This window comes from Molossus molossus, unplaced genomic scaffold (assembly GCF_014108415.1).
Source record: "Molossus molossus isolate mMolMol1 unplaced genomic scaffold, mMolMol1.p scaffold_m16_p_7, whole genome shotgun sequence".
NCBI lineage: Eukaryota > Metazoa > Chordata > Mammalia > Chiroptera > Molossidae > Molossus > Molossus molossus.
The window spans coordinates 43924488-43950050 of NW_023425401.1; the positions used below are offsets into that span (position 1 = coordinate 43924488).

Sequence of the window (25563 nt, forward strand, 5' to 3'; positions counted from 1 at the left end):
ATCTAAGTCCCTCTCTCTTCCCACAAATTAATAACTTACTCTTTTGTCTCAATAAAAAATATCAATTCTACCTCCAGATATATTTCTCAAACCCTCACATCAGTTCTATAAGGTAGATATTATTCTTTCTATTTTATAGGAACTGAGGTTCAACAAAGTGGATTGATGGATGATTTTAATTTTAATAAAGCAAATGTATCATGTTTGCTCATTTGGAAGGTTGTGAATGAGGCTGAGGATTTAGAAGGGCCTCACCCTGTCATATTTTTAGTGAATCTTTAAATCCATTTATTTAGTTACTTTTATATGTTTCTGATACAGGGTTCCTAGAACTTCTCTTAAATAAGCATGAAAAAGTTTCTTATCCTCTCTTCTGTGTCTAGATTTTGGTTTGTAAATTCCCCACCACTATCTGATCCTGGTTTGCTGTTCATAGGTTCTCATATTTTAAGAAAATCCATTGTACCTTATCATGATACTGCATAATCTGACTCTTGTTTCATCAAGTGGAAAGAAAGCATTTATTTGACAAACAATTGACTAAACATATACTACTTTCTGAGAAGAAAAAACAAACAAATCTATGTTCTGTGTGAGTCTAATTTGCCAAAGATCTCTGCTAAGATAATTCTCGTTGCTTCAGGTGCTCAGAAAGACTAGTCAAGTCATTCACTTGGAACTCACTCTTGAGATATATATAGCTGTCTATCATGAATCCATGAAAGAACCCCTGAGGTGGGGATATCACTGGCATTTCTCTTAGATGCCTGGGATATCACTTGGATGCCTAAGGACATGCTTTAAAAACACGTGTCTTAGAATCCCCAGTGTGAGAAGGCTGTTTGTACACCCATGCTAGTCACCTCCTCCACCCCCCACCACTGTACTGGTTTTCTTTGTATTCTTAGCAAAGTCTTATACTATTAAACAGGTACCTACCACGACTGTCCTACAACCTAGATGGACATAAAAGATCCAAGAAAAGTCTTCAGTTCAGACTGACATCTGGTGCATTAAATAAGTTTCCAAAAGTACTATTATTTACATCCTTAAACCAAGGGCACAGTGATTCATTAATTGTTACAGAAAATGATTTTTCAGAATCATCCAGTTCTTGCACATTCTAATTTGAGCATTTTACTGTACTGGGTTTAAGCTTAGATACCCTGCTATTATCAGATCATTACCTGGCCTTTTCCTTCTGTTTCTGATCACAAAAAAGAAAAAAATGCACAGTGTTTTCCAAACTTATTTGATCACAAAATGTGTGTGTGTGTTTAGTATAGGCATAGAGAAAATAATACATTAAGATTGCAGGTGAAGAAATCATGTTGAAGGAGAACTGTGCCTGAGTGTTTCAGAGGCTGGGAAGAACCTGGTGCTAGTGTCTCTTCTTGAACTTATTTATCTTTATTGTTGAGAGTATTACAGATGTCCCTCTTTTTTCCCCATTTCCCTCTTTCACCTGGTCCCTGCCCCCCAGCCCCCGGTAATCCCAGCCCTATTGTCTGTGTCTAGGGGCAATGCATATATGCATATACATTCTTTGGTTAATCTCTTCCTGATCCCCCTCCCCCTTCCCTGTGAGATCTGTCAGTTGAACTTATTTTTAATGATAGCCTGTAAAAGTTTAGTTCACCTACTTTTCTCAGGAGTCTTGAAACTTTACAAACCAAGACATAGTACCCTTGGCTATGTAAACTGCCTCATATGCATTAACTGCGCAGATATTTAAAATCTATATTTATCTGGGCACTAATAGTATTGATAGAAGAAGTAAGTCACTATTTTAGAAAAAGCAAGCATCCAGGAGATAACCAGACCCTTTTGCTTCCTAGAGATAACCAGACCTTTTCGCTTACAGCTTCTGTAAAATGCTTACTGCTCCCTCATCTAAAGAATGTCCACCTGCCCGCTATAAAGCTAGGTGCGCCCTACAACTCGGGGCCCAGAATTTGGAGACTGCCTCCTCTGGGTCCGCATGCGTGAATAAAGGAACCTCTTCACTTCCTCTGGTGTTCGGTCTGAGTCTTTCCTATGACATTTTGGTTCCCTGACCAGGAATCGTCTCATACGAACAGGTGATTGCCACTGGTGAGGTGGCCCCGCGGGCACTCCGTGGAGCCCCATGCCGGAGGAAAGCGTGCACCCTGGCCATTGTGGGTCCCTGCTGTTTGGGCCCTGTGGCCAGCTGCCAGCGAGGTTCATGCCCCACCTGGGCTGCCAGGGGAAACAAACGAGTCCTGTTTTGGAAACTGCACAGCTTCAGGACTGGTGAGTGCCCTGGGGACCAGGAGCCCGAGCACAGGCCCACCCTTGAGGTGGAAGAAGAGACTGATCACCTCTCAGGCCCTTCAGCCACCAGGTAGGGCAAGCCCTAACGAGAAGGAATGTTTAAACTCATTTGATTGTTGATGAGAGAGTGAGTGTGAATGTCTGTGTGACTCCACTGATGCAAACCTATGGAGTCTGAGTGGGCCCCCACCTGTGGATCCGTGATGACCTCATACAGCTCAGGGCAGTATCAAGTTTTGGGGGACACAGTCCCTTCCTGTGAACCTGATCTGAGTCAGGGGCTTGTACTGATCTGCCAAAGCTAAGAGGCACCTAAATCCCCAAGAGGGGAGCGGCTAGGAGGGCAAACCGAAAATCCCCACCCCTTGTCTGCCTGTGCCATTACGGGGGGAGAAACCATGGGAGGAGGCCCATGAACAGTACTCGACTGCATGTTGCAGAACTTTGACAGGTTCTGGGGCCAGGATCCAAACATGACCCTGAACCATTGGAAACCTTCTGTTCATCGAATGGCCTACTTTTGGAGTAGACTGGCCCCTGGGGGAACCCTCAATTTGGGAATTATACAGCCAGTACACCTGATAGTGACAGGGAGGCCAGGACACCAGACCAGTACATTTACATAAATAGATGGCAGGAACTGGCTCAGAACATGCCGAGTTGGCTCCAACATTGTGCAGGGCAGAAATTGAAGTTGGCAGGGGTAGCTGGAACAAAGAGAAAGACCTCACCTCGCCAAACACAGGCAGTCCCTGCCCATGTCCTCGGGGCTCAATCTAAGAAAGCACGCTGACCCCCCATTCTCAAAGGTGACCCAGAGGAAGAACCGCCTGTCCACTTATACCCCCACATGCATCTGAGATGGTCCCCTGGGCCCCTGAAATCGAAACTCCACCACCATCTGTCTTGCCAGCACCAGCTCCAGAAGCACCACCGGCCTCCCTGGTCTCTACAAGGCGCCGGCAATGGCAGCCGCTCCAGATGCCCCTCGGGGAGTAGCAGTAATGCATTGCAGGGGCCACCAGAAGGAAGAGACAGAAATGGCCCAAGGAAACAGAAGGGAAGATCAGGCAGCAAAGGCAGCAGCTACAGAGAGGCCCCGACAAACACCCCAGCCATAGAAGGTACTCTATTAGAACTGAACCTCAATCAGCCAGAGTACACCTCAGAGGAACAGAAATGGGCCATACAAGAGAACTGCTTTCAAACACCTGCCGGCATATGGAAACTGCCAGATGAACGGCTCTACATACTGCACGGCCAGGCCAGCAATCTCGTCAGGCAGAGCCAGGCCCTCACACACCTAGGAAAAACATCTCTAGAGGCCTTACTCGGGAGGTATTACTTCTTCCCTAACATGTCTGGACTATGTGTAGCAGCAGCGGCTCAATGCCTGGCTTGTACCAGGAACAATGCAGCAGGTCACCCAAAAAAGCTTCCCGGAATACAACACAGGGGGCAGCAGCCTTTTGAAGGTCTGCGGATTGACTTGACTGAGATCAATCCAAGCCAGGGATATAGACACTTACTCGTATTAGTCTGTACTTTCTCTAGATGGATAGAATCATTCCCCACCAGGACAGAAAAAAGCAGAGAGGTAGTCAAGACCCTCCTCAGGGAAATTATTCCCTGCTTTGCGTTGCCCATGACCACTGGCAGCGACAACAGGCCGGCTTTTATTGCAAAAGTGCTCCAGGAACTAGCAGCACAATTAAAGATCACCTGGAAGCTACACACTGTCTATTGCCCTCAGAGCTCAGGAAAGGTAGAACGCATGAACCAGACTCCAAAAGAAACTCTTGCAAAGTTCCATCAGGAGACTGACCTTCCTGGGCCAGACTCGTCACCCCTAGCATTATTCAGGGTACTGAATGCTCCTAATGCCACAGGATATACACCACTTGAGTTAGTCTATGGGAGGCCGCCAGCCATACTACCCCTACCTAGAGAAGAGCTTCGGATTATAGGGGAAGCAGGGCAGACTACGTACCTCCAGAAGCTAGGGGAAACACTTAGCCAGATACAGCAGGCCGGATTAGGCCAAGAACCCTTACCACGAGGGGGACCAACCCACTCACATAAACCAGGGGATTATGTATGGATTAAAGACTGGAAAAAGGAACCCCTTCAACCTACATGGACTGGGCCCCAACTTGTCATACTAACAACCCCTACCACACTTAAGGTTGCAGGAATCACCCCCTGGATCCATCACAGCCGAGCCAAGAGAGCAACAGGCCCAGCAGATTCCAGGAAGATGGACGGGGACCCAGAGGACCAGCCACCACGGTTGCCAACCCTGAAGCTGAAAAGGAAACCAGGCATTGACGGAGGCTCAGAGGTATGGACAATTGCCCAGCATGGTACCTGACTGCAGTGGGAGGTTTTGCTATAATCTTAGGAATTGGACTGATGACTGTAGCCCCAACAGAATGGAATACCTGGGAGTGACTGGCTCGCAGGGGAACATATCTTGGGCTTGTCTGTGCTTTTGAATACTTAGTATGCTTTGCTTAGCACACCCTGCCCCAATTCAAGCTCTTGTATGTAAACATAGCAGGCCTGCCGAAAGGATATGACTTGCAGGAGGAGTAGCAACCTATAAACTACCTGCGATGCCCTTTGCATATGCCACTGCTCTGCCCACAGAATGCCTACCATGCTATCTCCCAGGCAGCGACCAGGGTGGGCCCCCCACATGTGTCTGGGACAATAATTATACATGACGGGGAGATTGGGAGGGACTGTTGGGTACCAGAGTCAAAATTGTCGGGCTTACGGGCACCCAGGTAGACAGGTTTGTTGGAGTACCTAACGGCAATTCAGTGATTTAACCGAGGAAGAACTTGAGATGGTCTGGGAAGAAGCTGTTAGAGAAATAGCCAGACAGCACTATAGAAAATCAGCCACATAGTACAGGTTCAGGAACTAGTACGAACCATGTACTCAGCATACCAGAATACTAGCAACTCCACTTGGGAATGTTGGGTTTGCCTACTGTTCCAGGAGAAAGGACTCCTAGGAATACCTGTTCCACGTACCTGGAGTCATACTGGTCCCAGTCAGATCCTAATCCAAGGGTCCATAACAACCAATGTATTCCTAGACACTGGAGGATCAAATGTAACCTGCTAGAGCCAGAGAAGGCCTCCCCAGAAGAAAACTCAGTAGGGTCTCTTAACCCAGAGCTTTGTACCAGTAACCTCAGTATCTCCAATAATAGCAGTTTATGTACTGAGCCAGGATTATTCCTCCTGTGTGGACAGGAGGCCTATAGGTGCCTCCCCGCCAATTGGACTGGGAGATGTCTAGAGGTCTTTCTTACCCCTAGCCTCAGCATCCAACCCCACCCCCCCACCCCGGAAATATCGACCCTACTCCTACTCTGACTGAGCTGAAAGGGACCTACCCAAATCAAAAGGGGGGTAGGCATAGCAGTTGCAGCCGGAATTGGAACTGCAGCTGGGATAGGGACAGGAGTAGGGGGCCTAGGGTTCTCTGCCTCTACCTACAATAAGTTGTCTGCCCAACTTAATGCAGACATGACTACAGTAGCAGACTCCTTGACCACCATCCAACAACAGATTAATTCACTAGCAGAAGTGACCCTAGGAACCGCCCGGCCCTAGACCTGCTGACAGCAGACAGAGGGGGAACATGCATGTTCTTAGGGGAAGAATGCTGCTACTTTGTAAACCTTCTGGAATTGTAACACAAAAAGTCAGAGAACTCAGAGAAAACATAAAGCCAGAAAATTGTAATTGGGGAATAGACACACAGGCCTGGTTCCTATGGCTGCTCCCACTAATTGGACTATTAGCCATCATTCTCCTAGGGGTAAGCCTTGGACCATGTATAACGCGGACTGTAGTCTAGACTTTAGAGTCCACCGAGACCACGCGAACCACAGCCAAAATATTGTCTGTCCCTCCAGCAATATCAATACAGGTATCAACATCTGTGGGGGTCTGAGGATCCAGACTGTAGCCAATTATATAATGATGAAATTGGCAGCAATAGCAGCTAATAACATCAAAAGGGGGAAAATGATAGAAGAAGTAAGTCGCTTTTTTAGAAAAAGCAAGCACCCAGGAGATAACCAGACCCTTTTGCTTCCTAGAGATAACCAGACCTTTTCGCTTCCTGCTTTTGTAAGCTGCTTACTGCTCTTGCATCTGAAGAATGTCTGCCCAGCCCACTATAAAGCTAGGCGCGCCCTACAACTCGGGGCCCAGAATTTGGAGACTGCCTCCTCTGGGTCCGCATGTGTGAATAAAGGAACCTCTTCGCTTCCTCTGGTGTTTGGTCTGGGTCTTTTCCATAACAGTATTACGTGGGAACTTCACAATAAGATGAAAAATGGGCCCCTAATTTTAACTTCCGTGTGAAATTTCCAAAAACCTATATGTTATCCAGCTTATGTATTTGTTTAAAATAATCAAACTATTGATCCATACAAATCTTGATTGATCCTTGTCCTTGCTGAAGTAATTTAAACACATCTGTGAATTAAAACTTATTGTAAATTATTGATAAGTACTAGTAAAAGTGGAAAAGATTAGTTTTAAACGATGAAATTTGACAGTAAACATGAAAACAAGGTCTGAATTAGTTGTGTGCTACTCTTAAGAACAATAATTGATTTTTATACAGATACAAAATATTTCTGTAATTCAGGCAGTAGATAAATAAGCACCTCTCCCCTTACAAAATGAAGTAGCCCATTTCCCTGACATAAAGTTTGTCTCCCTAGATAAATTCTCCACTGAAGCCGCAGGAATTCACGAGTAAGAAAAATCCAAAACATTCTAATATCAAGTGTAATCCATAAAAAGCAAAAAAAGAAGTCTTTTATCCATCTCTACCAAGTTCTCAGCCTTATTTCATTTCATTTTTTAAAGATTTTTAAATTGATTTTTAGAAAGAGAGGAAAGGAGAGAGAAAGAGAGAGAAACATCAGTAGAGCAGAAATCTGCTGGCTGCCTCCTGCACGCCCCCACGCTAGGGACCGAATTTGCAACCTGGACATGTGCCCTTACCAAGAACGGAACTGGCAACCTTTTGGTGCATGGGATGATGCCCAACCAACTGAGCCATACCAGCCAGGGCCTCAGCCTTATTTTAAAGATTGTAAATAAAACTAAGCAGTAAAAGCTGATTCATGGAATTTCTGTGACTCCCAGTGGCTCCTTTTCTTTGATAATTTAAGCTAGAGTGATATGTATACTGAATAAACTAACCCATATTATTTAAAACTGGGCATAATAATTCCTTTTATATGCTTATATACAAAAAGAATAGGTTGCTTTATAAAAATGCATGGAAAATGATGAAATATTGCTTATTTTTATACTCTTTGACAAGAAGTGAAAAATATCATTTTTTGATACACAAGTAGAGGACTCTTTGTTGTCATCAGCCAGAAGAAAAAGCATCTTTCATAAAACTGAATACCTGCCTATGAATTCTAAATCTGTGTTTACATGGATTTGAGGACCTCAAGTAAACCACTGGAATAGGACGGAAATCTCCTTAGACAAGATCAGGATTATCAAAGCCTAAGCCACACACATCCAACGCATGTCATATTGTGCATGACAGCCCTAGCTCAGAAGTTCTCAAATATTAGCTTATACCAGAGTCACCTCCATGTTAATCATACAAACACAGACTGATGGCCCCACTTGCAGAGTTTCTGATTCAGTAGGTCAATGGTGAGAATTTACACTTGTAATACATTCCCAGATGATGCTAATGCTAGAGACCACAACGAGAACCTGCTCTGGCTTGCATTCCATAAGAGTATTTTTTTTTTTTTGCATAGAATACCCCTATATTTAGGCTTATATTCTTTGGCAGTACTGTATATATTGAATAGCCAGCCATTTAGACCACTTGTTAAAAAATGTGGCCACTGGAATACCACAGGTCACATCTGAAGTCCACTGGGGATGAGGTGGGGCTATTCTTTCTCACAGGATCTGGTTCATTCATGGCCTTCCTGCTGTGTTCCTTTCACCTGCACTGCAAAGATTAATTTCATTTTATTTACCCACTTGTGAGTTGGCTTTGCAGCATGTTAAGAAAGTACCCTTCTGTTTACAGGGAAGCTGAACATTAAGAAACCATGTGGATCCCTATTTTAAGACCACATGTAGAGGACACTGATGTTGGATGAGGCTTTGGGGTGGGGGGTGTCTCCCAAATCAGCCTTGCTTGGGTTCAAATTCCAACTTGGATACTTCCCAGCTGTCACAGCATTTTGAAGGGAGAGAGAAAAATAGACACGATTTACATACTTTCTACTTTTGCACTGTGGGAATGAGAATCACAGAAATAAAGGAGTTGGTGGGAGGATTTATTCAATTGTCTGGTTGGTGAGGTTCAGCACAAGAACCCAAGAGCCACAGCTTTTCTGCATTAGCTATAAGAGCAAGGGGTGGGGGCAAGAATAAATTCTAGATTTTATTTATAATAATGAGTAGCCTTTATTATGTGCTTACTAATCCCGATTTTACAAAGAGAGAGGGAGAGAGACTAACATTCTATATTGTTATCAAGTTTTGTACCTTTAGATGAAAATCAATTACCCATCAATCAGAAGCCTCAAAGTAACTATTACATTTAAAAATCCACTCTCAACTTACACACTAATTGGAAAATTTCTCACTGCTATCATTTTTATGGACCACATGTATCCAAGAAGTGTAGTCTACCTTTCTTCAACTGCTTCTGTCTGCCCAATATCAAGGCTGAAAAACCAGTCAACACACCAGAAATATTTCCAAAGAAGCACAGAACTATTTGATTAATAAATGTGGAGGAAAAAGCATAAAGCTAAAAATAAGTTTCCAACGATTCAATCTCAAGTGAAAACTGAATCATTGAACCACAAAAAAAAAATATGGAGCCCTGTTTCCATTTCTTATGTTGTCTCTGGCCATTTTCTTTAGTTTACTCTTTAGGAAAACTATATGCATAAAACACTATGCTGAGATTCGTCAATTAGGAGATTATAAGCAGGAAATGAGTGATCTAATGCTTAAATGACTTTGGCCAAACCTTTAGAAAATAGGGTCATGAAATGAAAGAAAGTAAAGCCTACATCATCTGTTTGTGTAATAGCATGCTTCAGCACTCTTCCAGTACCACTATGGGTTTCTTTCAGAATTAAGCAATTCTATAAAAATGACTGTTCTTACCCTCATCCTTCCATTCCTTATTGCCGGCCCATCTTCTGCCAATCTCAACACGTACAAGTCCATTTTGTATTCCCTTCCTCCACGAATGCTGAATCCAAAGCCTTTGGCTCCTTTCTCCATGTCCACAGTGAAATAATCAAAATCCTTTGGGGCCAGGGAGAAAATGGAATAAACAATTGTTTAATATCTAAGAAGCTTCTATAGTAGTCCCTCTGTTCTTCTCTCTCATACAATGTGTTCCAAATGACATGGTGTTGTGAGACGTAATCTGACCTCACAGCCCAGCAAAATGCAAGACAAAGTCCCAAAAGTTTGAGTAGATCACACAATTTACTTGGTCATTGGAAGAACTACTGTGTAGCTTGTTTACTTTGGTATTCATCAGTTTATGTGATTAACATGTAATTACTGTATATCGGTCTGGGCAATATTCTCTCTCCATTGAGTTTTCTCATTCATTGCTGTGGAGAGGTATAAATAAATGTACCAGTCCTGCATATGTACGTGTGTGTGTATGTGTGTAAATTAGAGGTTTGTTGATTAGAAAAATAAAATTTAATGGGGTCTTACTACAACTCTCTGTGCACAAACTACTGATATCAAATTAGAGTGCCCCTAATCAACTTGTCTTTTACATAAAATGCAGTATGTTCCAAATTTCCTGACCTTCACTATTCTTAAAATTTTGGGGGATGCGGGAGAATTAAGGTGATCTTTAACACAATTAATTGGCTAGAGTTGAAGTTGTATTTAATTTGTTGGTATCTAGTTGTTAGGTATTGAATATTTATTAGATACCAAGCTCTGGTCTAAATGCTTTTCATAAATGTTGAATCCTCACTATAGCCTGTAAAGAAGACTCTCCCTTTAGGGAACTGAAGCTCAGAGGGGTTATGGAAGTTACCATAAAATGCATCTAATGTGAACAAATAATCGTAAGAACCACTGTTGTGTAGATAGGGACTTGTTTCTGAGATTGCAGGCCTGGCTTTATCCTTAGCCATAGGGGTGTGGCTCTTTACCACCAAATGGGAGGTAGGGAATCATGCAACTAATTATGGATCTAAAATACCTCCATTACCAATATCTGTAAAATTTTCTGCATTAGTAGCACCTTTAGTGGTTCCAGTTAAGAGCATTTTTCCCCCCAACTTTGACAAGACAATGTACTGGGATTTAGCTTGCTAATATTAGCAGGAATGAGTTCATCCCATCACCACTCACCCACTGATTGATTGATTGTCCTGCTTTAGTCTGAAAAAGATTTATTTATTCAGAGCATTTTGAGATGTAGGTGTTACCCAGATGATATCATAACTAGGAATAGAACTTGGGCTGTCTATCTCAGAAGTGTGTTCTTTCCTCTGCCTCCCATTCTATTTCATTTTTTGTACTTCAGGAAGTCTTGGTCCTGGGCCAGCGATGATCTCATTGGCCGAGGTACCTGGGGCTGCCTGTAGTCTGACAGAGGGTACTGCCTGGTGTCGGGGGAGTGCTGCCTGTAGTCCAGCAGTGGAGGTTGCCTGTAATCCAAGGGTGGGGGTTGCTGGTAGTCCCCTCCTGGGGGCTGTCTGCAGTCCAGTGGGGGCTGCCTGTAGTCTGTGAATGGAGGTTGTCGGATGTCCGGTTTCACATCTTGTCTTGCTTTTACTTCTGACCTGTAACTAAAAAAGGAAAATGGGATTTACTTTGATATCTCAGTATTCTAAGAATGTAGAATGACCTCTGGGCATGTATAGGCCACTTCTCTTGATAGTCCTTTTCCATGTTCAGGATTATGAGAAGATTAAACAAATAATAAGTATTATTTTTCAATCTTTAACAAATAGCATATCATATACTTTCCATTTGGCTCCTTAAGATATGAAGGGGAAAATGATGATTCAACCAGAACTTTGTGGAAAAGGACTTATGGCTATCCCTTTTTAACTTTGGTTGTTTAAAAACCATACAAACAGAGCAAATCTAGTGAGTTAAAGACTTAAGTGTACATCCTGAAATATCAGTCTGTCTTAACACCAGTTAACTAACTCTCTCTGTTTCTGTCTCTCTCTCCTCCCCCTCTTCCCCACCCCTCCCAACACACACACCGCTTGGCAGACCATTATTTCATGAAAACACAATTGACATGATCTCTAAATACTCCACAAATACATAATTAAAGGCTATTTTAACCAGTTGGGTTTGGTCTTTTTTAATATCTTAACAGAGGAATGGTAGTAATTTATAATCACCAACTACAAATCAAGTAGAAAGTCACTGTGTCATTGCTAAGAATAGAAACAGATTGTGTAGAGTTTGAATACTGGACTATAGCTATCAGATAAGTATCAGATATTATCATGGTCGTAAAATGGAAAGAAAGGCAAAAATGTTTATGTTCAACATTTGTCTCTTTCTTGTTGTATATATCATGTACTAATAAAATAAATTTAGAAACCAGAACTAGTTATGTAGGCTATTTTGTGAATTCAAGCTGAATTATGGGGTAAACTGAAAAATTATCACCATAGTTTAGAGGAATACTTAATTCTAGCTCATTGCCTATTGCCACAGTAACAGTCTATAATAAGATACTTAGGGATATAGGTAGATTGAAAAAGTACATAAACCAGCCAGAGAAAGGCAAATACCATATGATCTCACTTATATGTGGAAGCTAATGAACAAAATAGAAACAGAGGCATGGATACATGGAACTGACTGACAGCTGTCAGAGGCAAAGGGAGAGGAGGGGACTGGATGAAAGAAGGTGAAGGAATTAGCCAAAGAACATATATGTATAACTCATAGACACAGACGACAGGGTGGTGATGGCCAGAGGGAAGGGGTTGCCTCAGCTGCGCAGAGGTGAACAAAGGGGCGGGTTTGAAGAATTGAGAAATATCATATGTGTCAGGAAAACAAGTTCAAAACCAGTTGAATTTTTACCTTTAAGATTAGGATATTTTGTTGGTTTTACTGAATTATGGTCTTATTGGTGATGCTGATTATACTAAATATTTTAAAAAATCACTCACATGAACAATTGCCATTAGTGTAATCTAATATTTGGTGAGGACATACAGAAAGTATACAACAATAGATGTATTTATTTGGGTTTTTGGAAGGGAGTTACTAATGTAGTTATTTTATTTTTATTTATTTATTTTCTTTATTTATTATTGAATTAATTGAGGTGACATTGGTTAATAAAATTATATAGGTTTCAGATGTACAATTCCATAATACATCATCTGTATATTGTATTGTGTGTTCGCCACTCCAAGTCAAGTCTCCTTCCATTACCATTTATCCCCCCTATACTCTCTCCCACCTCCCTCTACCCTCCTCTCTCTTTGGTAATTACCATACTGTTGTCTATGTCTATGAGGTGTGTGGCTTTTTTTTTTCTTTCTTAATCCCTTTACTCTTTTCACCCAGCCCCCCAATCCCCTTCCCCAAATGACAACTGTCAGTCTGTTCTTTATCAATGAGTCTGTTTCGATTTTGTTTGTTATTTATTTTGTTCATTAGATTCTACATAGGAGTGAAATTACATGATACCAGTACTTCTCTGACTGGATTATTTCATTTAGCATAATGCTCTCCAGGTCCATCCATGCTGTCACAAAAGGTAAGATTTTCTTATTTTTTACAGCTGAGTAGTATTCCATTGTGTGAATGTTCCACAGCTGTTTTATCCACACATCTACTGTGAGCACTTGGGCTACTTCCAAATCTTGCTGCAAAGAACATAGGGGTGCTTATATCCTTTTGAATTAGTGTTTTGGGTTTCTTCAGAAGTAATGTAGTTATTTTAATCAGTGCTTTGAGTAGGTCCCATTTGGTACATAACCTGCAGAAGTGACATTTCTTTTGTGAGTTGCATAATTTAGACTTTGCTTTGTACCTCAGCAAGTTGCCCACTCACCTCCTGAGAGTGTGCACACTGAGAACAGAATTATTTAAAATACGCTTTGAATAAGATGCTTCTCTATGCAAATGCATGAATTACACACAAGAAAAGAACTGGGTGACATCTGTTGGTGTGTGTCAGTGTCTTTCTAGAAATAGTTTGTTGGTGGTTTAGATGTCACACTGTTTTAAGTCAGAGCACAGTCACTTATTTTCATCATCTATGTGGCATTAGTATGAATATCCATCATGAGCTCTATTGCCAACCAGATGTGTCACAAGGTATAGCAAAAGGGGGTCTCCCCAAAGATTACAGAAATACTTAGAAATAGGAACAATTAAAAGTTGCAACAGCTGTCACCCAAGCCTGCAATTCCAACACTCAAACTTTCTTCTACATCAGTGCCTTGTGTCAGGATGTTATGTTGAACTGCATATTGGAGAATTATTTAATTAAAAAAAATACTGTACAAAATTTTTTATCATTGTTGCCAACTTTTAAGTGAACGATAAACTGGCTAGGGCAAAAGTTATGTTACGTTGCTTTGAATTTGTAAAACACTTTAAGAAAAATTCAAGATTATTTTTTAAGTAGCATCTTTAAAGTTACTTATGAAAGAATGTCATTAATATAACTCTACATAGCTATTAATTCCATTACTAAAGAGAATAGAGTTGATAAAACCAGATTGCTAGTGGTAAATTCCAGCAGAATTTTATGGCATGAACAAGTTTCAGAACCACGGTAGGGGATCTTATGGTGGGATATAGCCCCGTGTGAGCCTTTCAAGAATTTCTTCTAGCTTTGAGCATCTAAGGTTCAAAGTCTGTGAAAGAAGTCAATTTCCAATGCTTTTCTCTGATTTTGCTATTTAAAATACTGTCAAACATCAATTGCCCTAGCTGGGGAAGCTCAACTCTGCTATTTATGCTTAGTTTTGGAATATATTTCATAATGGCTCTTTTGTTGTTTTCAAGAAATGCTTCTCCTTGAATAGTGTTTTGCTGATGTTCATATAACAATTATTTTGTGTTTCCTGAGCAAAAACAGAAAGGATATGAAGAAACAGAGAAATGGGTAGAGGTGTATAGGGTGTCAGTTGGGAGCCAATCTAAGAGTAAATAAGACAGGACAAAAAAACAAAAAAACAACACTCACTCTAACTCATAAAACAAAAATTTGCAGATTGTCATTTTATTTGATTCCCACTTTAACATGGGAACTGGCTCAATTTGATATGTAGGTGGGCACTTCTTGTACAAATTAACTAATAGAAAATTCATACTGTGCACTTGGCATGCAAGCTATCTTGGAGATGTCTCCAGCCTAGAAAAAGCAGTTTCACCCCTGATACCACAATCATCTTTAAATGCAGCTAGGGAAATGGTTCTGCTATCTGTAAAATTATTGACTCTCCTCATTCATATGCAAATTAGCCACTCACTAACAATCAGAGCTAAGCCAGGAATCCTGACTGTCAGGATGGGGCCCTACAACAGGAGTGAGCACTTTTCAGGCTTTTAATATTATTCAAGCAAAAACAGCTAAGAACTCTGGGAAAATTTTTGTGATTTGTAAAAATTTGGATCAAGGCAATCTGTTAATCCTAGAGTTAGAAAATATTTTACTCTGCAGTCAAAACCCTTGTGAGCTAGTAGCAGATGGGGACGGAATAGCAGCCTCCCACTGAACTACAACACACCTGGATGAGATTACCCACCCGAAGGCTGGAAGCAAGAGCCCATGTCCAGGGCAGTTTGACTCAGGAGAGTTTAAGAGGGAACTGTGGCTAGGAGGTAAATCAACAGTGGCAGAGCCAAGAAGAGTCTGAATGTGGCCCAGTAACTGGGGAGCACTCAGATCCTTCCTCCTGAGTCTGAACTGAATCCTGGGGAGAGCCAGTACAACCTGTCCAAACCAGGTGGTGAAAGCAAACAGATCTGGGGCTTATTACTGAGGCACCCAGGTCTTCCTCTTTTTCTGGGTTGTCACATTCTTACCTATGTAAGAATATGGGGCTTAGTCTTTTTACTTCTGTGGAATATATTAACAACACCATAAACAGCTGAGGACAACAGACATTTACTTTTCTATGAAAGCAAATGGGGAAAATCAGAATAGAACAGGGCTTCATGGAAATAACACCTGTGGCAGAGGGAAAATATTTGCTTTGCAACAGTGTGAGTGATGAACCTAGAGAGTTCTGGGACTCCAAAACTGGGTCCCACTTCATCTTCACCTACATGGGAGGCAGGAGATGGGAAGCAGATGTTCAGAAAACATTACAATGATGGAAAAGATCTGTGAGGGTTTTGTATTCAGAGATGTTCCTGTAGGCTGTTCTGTTTTTCTCCTCTGAAAGAGGAAAACAATGGGAACATATCTTCAGCTCTCTCTTTAACGGCGCTATCTAACTCAGGCTCCCTGTTACACACAAGTCACAATAAAAAGATATGTGGGGGAGGGGTAAAAAAGGTGAAGGAATTAAGAATAAAGCCGCCCCCCAAAACTCATAAACATAGACAATAGTATGGTGATCACCAGAGAGAAAGGAAAGTGGGGGCAGGTAGAAGAGGGTATAGGGGGGACAAATGATGATGGAAGGAGACTTGACTTGGGGTGATGAACACACAATACAATATACAGATGCTGTATTATAGAATTGTGCACTTGAAACCTATGTAATTTTATTAATTAATGCCACCCCAATAAATTCAATAAAAAATAATAATGTAGGTTTTTATGGCATCCTTTTTTTCTGGAAGCTCAAAGTGCCTTATTCATATTAGTTAGTAATGTGAAATGAAGGAATTAATTAGATCATGGGTAGGAGGATATAAGGTAAAATGCTGTAAAAATGCTAACATTTATTATCCTTATAAATCCTTCAACATGTCCCCTTCTCCACACTGAAAGGGTTAATAATGTTTTAAAGGGTAAAGGTAAAAGCTTGCAAAAGGCAGAAACTGTGAAAAATGCGTTGCTTGCATGACCTTTGTTCAGCCTTCTGTTGCGTACGGATTATCTGGATTATCTGCAAGACCATGAATCACCCAGCAGATGCAGGATGTGCTACCAGATCAGTCCAACTGCAAAGTGGACAATGGGCCACGCAGAGTGGTCAGCAGGAACTACTGGAAGCTAGAAGCAGAGTATACAACCTACACCCCAACTGTTATTCGGGGCTGACTCCCTTTTTGGGAGTCACACAGCCTGCCTGCACCCAGGTGTTTGCAATAAAGCTGCTTTATTCTACATTGGCCCTGAGTTGTGGCTGGGATCTCCCATGGGCTCAGACCTTTTATACACCACCCTTATTCTCTGGGCCACCACCTTTATGGACACTAGCAGCCATCTCTGACCACTTAACCTGCCTTCTCTCTGACCAGACTGTTCTCTGTGGGGCTGACTGAGAGATCTTGAAAGGCAAATCCAGTGATGTCAATCCTCAGCTGAAACCCCTTGTGACTTCTCACTACACTTAAGATCAAAATCTTTAGCATGCCTACAAGACCCTGGAGGGCAGGCCCCTACCACTCTCACTGGTTTCGTCTGAACCACCCTTCCTCCCCTCTGTCTCCTTACATTGGCCTTATTTCTCTCCTTCAAGCCTGCAGGCTCCCTCCTGCCAAAGAACATTTGTATGTGCTCTTCACTCTGCCTGGAATCTCTAATGTGCTCTTCAGCGAGTTAACTCCTACTCATCTGCAATCACTCATTTCTTCAGCAAAAGTTCTTATTGTAAAGGATAGACACTTGCATTTGCTAATAAAACCACACTTAGAACATACACATAATCTCAAAATTACAGAAAGGTCCACACGGCAATTTCTATTTCAATAAATTCTCTCTCCTGCCTGTGTCCTGTCTTGTTGCCAACTCTTCCTCTCCCCACCTCCCTCACGTCTCAGAATCAGAAAAAGCACAGGAAATGGTACCTATTTTCATGTCCTTGCAGTTGAAGTGGCTGAGGAGGAGCTGGCTGGGTAACTGGACTGTTGGGGGTGGCTGGGCTTGGCTGGGCCAGAGGACTCTGCTGGGCCAAGGGGCTGTGCTGCTGAGCCATGGGGCTCTGCTTCTCTGAGCTGGGCGCTGAGGCTGGACTGTTGAGCTCTGAAATGGGAACCAAAGCCGAAAATGCGGTCAGGTTGACATTGATAAAGGGCAAGAGGTGGCCAGAGGTGGATACTCTTTGCCTCCTCAGATGACTCGAGGTTTTGGTTAGTTCAGTTTCTGTTAGAGTTGAAGACAGCAACTTAAACTTATCAAGTTCCAATACCACTTCCAGAATTAGTATGCTTTCCTTAATTACAAGAGTTACTGAACAAGGTTATGAACCGTCTCGTGTCATTTTGTCAGAAGAAAGATTATAATAAAAAAATCTGTTAAAACTATGAAAAAAAAATTCAAAAGAGTAAGCTCTAAAATATATTCTATTTTTCTGGGAAGACAGCAAAGGTTTAGCCACTACTTTTTGGCTGTAATGAGAAGTCTTAGCAGTATTCCAAAGTCTGGATAAGGAGCTAACCATAATAAAAGTAAATGCTTTCTACAATCTTCTTTCCTGTTTCTTGTTAGTCTTATTGCTTGATAACCCTCTGCATTCCATGGTTATCCAAAAAGTAAAAAAAAAAACAAAACCACAAAACTAAAACAAACAACCATTGAACAAAGGAAGGGAAATTAAGTTGTTTCTTAACAATGCTTCTTGAAATTTCTTGTACTAGCATCATATTTTTAACTGAAATTATTTTTCTATGTTAGAATAAGAGCAGGACAGACATATTTCAGACTGGGAAAATAGAGAAGTCATATTTTTAGTGAGAAATCTTGCTTAGAATTAATTCCCATCGAATATTTTATACATAATGGTGTCTACAGGTGCGTTAAAATAACCCATGGCCATGTTTTATTCTTTTTTTTTTCAGCTGAGTGATGAAAAAAAGGTGACTGACCTATTAGCATTTTCTTATAAACCACTCTTCCTCTTTCTTTTCTCACAGCCCCAGATTTTAACTTTCTTCTTCACTTGTATCTGAGTTTCCCAACCTTGGCACCATTGACATTTTGGGCCAGATACTTCCTGCTGTGAGGACTGTCCTGTGCACTGTAGGATGTTAACAGCATCCCTGCCCTCTATCCACCAGATGCCAGCAGCATCCCCACCCCAATCTTGACAATCAAAAATGTTTCCACACATTGCTAAAAGTCCCCTGGGGGACAAAATCACCTCAGTTGAGGACATCTGTTTTATATTTAAAGCTGTTTGCTGCCTGCTTGTCAGAGTCCAGAGATGGAATCAGGTGACAGAGTAAATCAGGGGGGACCCAGGTGAGTGAGCCCATCATTACGCTTCACTCTCTGTGTGGGATGTAGTGGTCCATTCACCTGCCAGCTCCAGGGACTGACTTCTTGAATATCAATCATGAGTCAGCAGCTACAAACTAGTAATGAACACATTGTCTCCAGAAAGAGTGACTTTATGGTGGTTTGTGGCCCCTTACGGTATGGCTGTAAGTTGGGGTGCTCACTACCTTTCAAGCCTCAGGGGGGAGTCCTTATACAGAGACATTTAAAAGGCTAAATGGGAATTTAAAATTCTTATCAGATGCAACATTTTCTAAATGAGCTCCCTTTATACCATAAAACTTCCTCAAGCTTTTCAAAACCAATCTGACTTTGGAGAATGCTCCAGAGTTTAACTGTTAACATGAATACATGTTATTATTATTATTATTTATTTTTCCTTCTTCAGATTTGTAACTTTATCATCTCTGTTGAATGGACTCTGGCTAAATCTAACCATAAAAACAGTACTCCTAGGACCACAGGGAATGACTGAAGAACCAAGTGTCATGGGATTCACGCTCCTCATCTTTAATGTCACACAGCTTGATCTTTGAATGAAACTGGTACTGAGTAAACAGGATATGAGTTGCAACAGAATGTGAATTTTTGCCACAGTGGAAATGACTATCAACTTCTGACCCTCTGACACCACACTGATGGCAGCCGGGGACTCCGCGGCCTGGCTCAGGCGCTCACCCTCCTGAGGAATGATGCGAAGGGTGACACTGAGCCCTGCATCCTTGATGAGCTTCACAATGTCTGCATGAGGCATGTTGATGATAGACTGGCTGTTCACTGCTAAGATCCGGTCTCCCACTTTCAGTTTTGCACAGCGATCTGCAGGACTCCCATCAATGATGCGTCCGATTTTGTGGGGCACAGCTGAAAAAAATCCCCAACAGAAAGAGAGATCAGGGGCATTACCAACGCACACTTTAGTTTTGAGTCCCAGTCCTATAGGAAACAATGTAATGTTAGAAGTCCTTCTTTTGTCAGTATTTTTGCCTTTTGAAAGTATACTCACACCTATCAAATGTGGTCCTGTGCATACTACTGAGATCACAGTTTCTAAATTCAAGTCCTTTTCAGGGACAGACCAATTCCAGACATATGAACCAAGGTTCCTCAAACTTCAGGGTGTATCGTATCCACCCTAGAATTAAAAATGTAGCTCTTTGGGCCTCAGCCTGGACTCTGTGAATTGAAATGTCCAGGCAGGAGAAAAAGATCATTAATTTTAAAGAAGCTCCTGAGGAGATTCCAATACATACAAAATTTTGAGAATTATAGGCATAAAACACTGTGCCTACAAAGCTCATACTTGAGAGTCAATGATACACAATTTCAGAAAGATACAATAAATGCTGGGAATTTAATTTTTATCTTTTTCTATTTTACAGAGAGGAGAAAACAGGAAAGGGGAATATGTGTGTGTGTGTGTGTGTGTGTGTGTGTATGTATTTATGTATGTGTGTGTGTGTGTGCATGTATGTGTGTTTCTGTATGCTGTAGCAGACTGGCGAAAAGTTATGACCAACTCATCTATTAATCTTCAATTTAAAGGTTGATGCAGTTTTCAAATCTAACCCCTTTCTTCTTTCTGATTTAATTTATTAAGTGGTGCTGAGACCTTGCTAACATCTGATATACAATGTTTTTCATCAAATCTAAGATGCCATTGATGGTGTGACATACCTTTATTTTATGTGCAAGAAATAAAAAAGAGCCCACTCTGCCAATTAAACAATGACACTCCATTGACACTAAGATGCTTTCTAATTTTTAAGATATTATAATATAAAAATGGGTATTAGAATTAACAAAATATAGTATGTCTCTTGAAAACAATAAAAATTTATTTTATTTTATTTTTTATCCTCACCCGAGGACATTTTCCCATTTTTTGTTCAGATAGAGTGGGAGGGAGAGAGAGGAAGAGAGAGAGAGAGACAGAGAAACATCGACACATCGAGTGGCTGCCACCCACACAACCCAACCAGGGCTGGGGACAAACTGCAACCGAGGTACGCGCCCTTAGCGGAAACCGAACCCGGGCCTCTCTGGACTGCAGGCCGACGCTCTAACTGCTGAGCCAGACTGGCCAGGGCTATTTTATTTTTTAATTACTTATTTACATGTGTGAGGAGAGCCAGTTGCACGAGGACATAGATTTTTCTAGCAGGGTGACTTCTGTTCAGTGTGAATGAGTGCTTACCAGGATAGCTAGCTGGGGTCAGATATCAAGAGTACACAGTGTGCCTGTAACCTCCCTCAAGGAACTTACAATCTAGAAACCTGTTTCTTTTCCTTCTTTCAAGACAGCGAGCCCAGCCATGGTATCACTGTCAATGACTCTGTCACACTGCTCTCCCCATAGACGTCAGGTATTGATTTAACCTGCATAACGAGGCAGATCCACCGCAGCATTCATTATGCTCCAGGGGTGTCTGTCCCTTGAATTCTCAATCTTGCATATGTGTTTCAGTGAAAGGCAAAACATTAGCTAATAATCTTAATAAGAAAGGACAATCAGTGAGCTAATGAAGCAGCACCTTGCTCGTATTTCTGTTGTGAAAGGTGATAGATAGCATACGGAGATATTGGCTGAACCCATGTCCCTGAAGTGAAACCCAGCTTGTTGGAAGCTCAGAGACATTTTTATCTGCCACAGGCATCAGTGGCGTTAGTTCAGGACACCTTTCTTAAAGCATATTCACAACCATCTTAGAACCTTAGCACAATGTATTTCTCAAGGAGAAATGTAATAAGAACTCGTTCATTTGTTTATTTTTAAAAATGATATAGGTATTGCAAAAGTTACCTGACTTCCCGTTTTTCAACACTAAAATTGAGATAATAATATTATAGACCTCACAGGATGGTTCTGAATGAAATACATTATCATATGCAAAGTGACTAGAACAGTGCCTTGACTTATAAGTATTAAGTTTTCTTTCATTCTTTTTATAGCTAGTATACTTTTTTATATTTCTGATATCACTACTGATGTGTCTGCACTTGTGTGTAAACACCAGCTTGAATTCCTTCTACATGGGATAGACCTGTAATACCGCTAAAGCTAAAGCAACATTTGCTTACTGCAGAGCAATAGCCTCTCATATCAACCAGGAAACCGCTTCATGTGGGAAAAAGAGCTATGTTTGGGGGATGATACAGATATTAGATGAGGCAAAGAATACTGTTTGTTTTCCTCTGGTTTCACAAGAATAGATGTTGCAGATCTCTGCAGGAAACACCAACTTGTAAATTAAAGTTTATTATTCAAAGAGAAATCACAGGTCTCTTCATTATGCACATTGAGCCTTCCATGCAAACACTTGTTAATCCTTAACAAATCATGTGCGATACCTGACAGCTCTGCCCCTGCATGTGTGCAGTGGAAACACGACAGAGGCATAAAGTGGTCAGCAATGTGCCCAAGGTCATATAGGCCAAAAGGACTTAGAATCCCGGTCTGTCAGATTCCGTCCCTTTGCCCTTAACCAAGGTACCATACTGCGTTTCTTGACTTGGCCATCCCCTCCCTCCACTAGAGCACTTGTTACATGAGCACCTGGTGCTTTTATTTGGTGACTGCATCTTGCCTCTAAGAGGAGAAAAATAAACACTTCACCAGTGGCCCTGATCCAGGGGAGAGTGGGAGGCAGGAATTCAGCTTGAAGTAGGGTCTTTGCGGCAGCTGTCTTTTAACAGGCAAGTGTGAAGCAGTAAAGAGAGGAGAGAAGGGGAGAGAAGGAGAGGAAGGGACAGGAAAATTGGACAGCTCCTCAGATTCCTTTTAGTTAGGGCTTCACATCATTGTGTCATTCCTTTATTTGAAGTCACTTCTTTGGGTAGTAGAAACACTCACATTTGAAATAAAATTTAAAAATACTGTTTAAAGCACATACAAACAGTATTTGGATGATTTGCTGTTTTGAATTATTCATGCCTCTGCTCTCCTCCATTACTGTAGATCACTTAGAAGCTACTGCAAATAAAACCCCAAATGTTTCAGAACAAAAATTTCACACACACACACACACACACACACACACTCATTCACAATCATACAATCAGTTTTATGTGCTCAACAACAATAAAAACAACAATAAGTTATCGTTTGTTAATTTCCAGGCATTGTGCTAGGCACTTATTTTAAATCCTTAAAGCAACAATGTGAAGTAGCTATAAAAGTGTAATAATCATGCTTATTTTATTGTTAAGAAAACAAATAGGTATCAAAGCCAGATTCAAACCTATGCCTGTGGCTTCAAACCTTGAAGTTACTCTCTTCTTTTTTGGATATGTGGCCAGTAAAGAAAGCAATCTGAACTATGAGCAGTGAGGAAATTGTTTGTGAGACTTAGCTTACAAAAACATGCTGCTGAGATTTTTCAGATGAAAGTTAATTGCAAACAGGCTTATGATGATAACTCTTAGTTTTGATTTTTTTTTTTAGGGTAGGTAGAACAAAAGCCCAAATAAAAGAATGAAAACTGAAATAAATTCTCTGGTAGCTACATAGAATGATTGAGTGCTTACATAACATCTAAGTGAGTACACAGTTTAAAAATGTATGTCCATAATTTAAAGTACCCAATATAGTTTTAATAAAAATGTTTTCTATTGGCATTTACTTTAATAAAAACGGTACTTGAAATTCTTGGCAGCTGAAGACAGCCTCACTTTCCCTTTACCAGCATTTTCCTTACATATGTAAGTACATCGAATGTTGATGTACAACAAATCATTGACAAGGGGTGTACTCAGAGAAGATTCTCTCTGAAAACAAGATGCAGTTCCATTTGCTCAGTTATAAGGTCTAGAGAGCTTATGACCTAAGTGCGTTCTGTGCATCGCTAATGGAATTACAGAGCATGGACAAGGCCCTGATCTTGGTTTCTATTATTGGAATGAAGGGCACTCATTAATTCTCTGAGAATTGATGACTAAGGTAACTGCCCCAGCGCAGTCCATTTAGATGGTAGGCCTTCCAGACATCACCTGTCAGGCAGCAACATAAATCAAGTCTTTGGATCAGGCTTCTTGACACAGTGTGCTTAGGATACACAGATATTTGGGAAAAGTTGCAATCTGTCATACGGCTTTAGACATACTGACATTTTGGAAGCAGACAATATATCTCCAGTTAGAAATTTCCCTATAATCGCAAATCACATAAATTATGGAAAAAGAACCCCATCTTTCTTATTCTTTATTTCTTTCTGGGTAAAACACTGCTGCACATTTATACTACAGTATATTTTATATTTTCCTATAGATGAATTGACTCTTTGTCATTGATCAATACAGCACAGTTGTTTTAGTGGGACTATCAGAGTCACTCAGTTGGACTGGATGCTCTCTAAGTTGGTTTTAAAGGCCTAGATTCTTTGGGTCTCTAGCTACACCATTATAGGAAGAAATGATCCTCATTTCTTGCTGTTGGATTCTCTTTTCAGAGCTTAGTATGGTCTATTCAGGCTCTCCCTGCTGTAGGCAACCAAAGAGTCCTTGGGGAGTTCTATCTTGGGTCAGTTCCCATAAAGAAGACATGATTGCCCACAGGATTTTTCTTGGTTTGGCGATGGATTCTTCCTGAAATTCTTAGCTATACTTGAGGAAAAGAGTAGTTGACCCCCTTTTTGTTCTCATGTTTCACTGTTGTTTTATATGTATTTCATGTCAGAGAAGGGAAAACCTGTGACTCGAGCTTGCATTTAATGATCTTCTCGTTAATAGATCTCACAAAGTAGAGTTGTATATGGAGGAAAGCATTAGACAGGGGAACTGGATTATGTCAAACTTGCAAATGATTAGGTTTTAAAATGAGTGCAACAAAAATAAATACTTCAAGGGCAATGAATAACACAAGCTTTCATTAACTCATACATAAATCCATTAATTTATGAAGGTTACACAACATGCCATAGGCTTAAAAAGGCAAAGGAAGGTCCTGGTGTGTATGGCTCAGTTGGTTGGGCATTATCCAGTGGACCAAAGGGTTGCCAGTTTGATTCCAGGTCAGAACACACGCTTGGGCTGCAGGCCTGATCCCTGGTTGGGGGTGTGCAGGAAGCAGCAGATCTGGGCAGGAGCAAAAGCAGGCAGCCCATCGGGGCGTGATCCAGGCACCAATAGATGTAGAGTGATGTTTCTCTCTCTCACTCCTACCCCCTCCCCCTCTCTCTAAAAATCAATCAACCATTCTTTTGAAAAAGTCTAAAACTGTTAGTTTGGGTTTTGATTCTGTGACATAATATGAAAATATTTTTTTAATTGGATGATTCCATTTGGTTTTCTTAAAATGATTTGTGAAAATTATTTACTGTCTTGTTTGAAAATTGTGGGTTGGGGCAGGAGGATCAATTACTCCATCAATAATACATTTCTGCAAAGCATCTTCTGAGTAACAGGCCCAGTGTGGGGCCCAATGGGGAAGATATCAATAAAATAACACATGGTATTAGCCCTCAAGAATACTTAAAACACAAATGGCAAATCTGTGATAAAGGTCATGTGCAAGAGGAGAGGTGAATTTCTGAGTTCTATTGTGGATTCAGAGAGTGGTAAGAAGAAGAAAGGTCATTCTGGGAAAGAGGGAGCATAGTGTCCCTCAGCTGAGTGGCAGCTCAGTTAGTGAAAAACTCGTGGTGGTAAAGAGGGTTCTATCAAATCCATGGAGGGAGAAACAAGGAGCAGATTCCTTGTAGGTGGGTCCCTCCTGCCCTCACAATGACTGCTTCCCTATCTGAGTTTCCTGATGAAATGCCTTCCCAGCTTGTCTAGATTGACACTGCACAGAGAGGAACAGCA

General features: G+C 41.2%; 1 protein-coding gene across 3 annotated transcripts in view; it reads right to left on the bottom strand.

Moving 5' to 3' along the window:
• The window catches only part of MAGI2 (membrane associated guanylate kinase, WW and PDZ domain containing 2), a 1542253-nt gene that overhangs the window by 96763 nt on the left and 1419927 nt on the right, over nucleotides 1-25563 (bottom strand). For all 3 annotated transcript variants that reach the window (XM_036247106.1, XM_036247104.1, XM_036247105.1), the window contains 4 exons: nucleotides 19441-19626; nucleotides 17334-17508; nucleotides 10942-11161; nucleotides 9498-9641 (listed from right to left, as the gene is read on the bottom strand). In XM_036247106.1, coding sequence (XP_036102999.1) covers nucleotides 9498-9641; nucleotides 10942-11161; nucleotides 17334-17508; nucleotides 19441-19626 — 725 coding nt within the window. The remainder of the gene's footprint in view (nucleotides 1-9497; nucleotides 9642-10941; nucleotides 11162-17333; nucleotides 17509-19440; nucleotides 19627-25563) is intronic.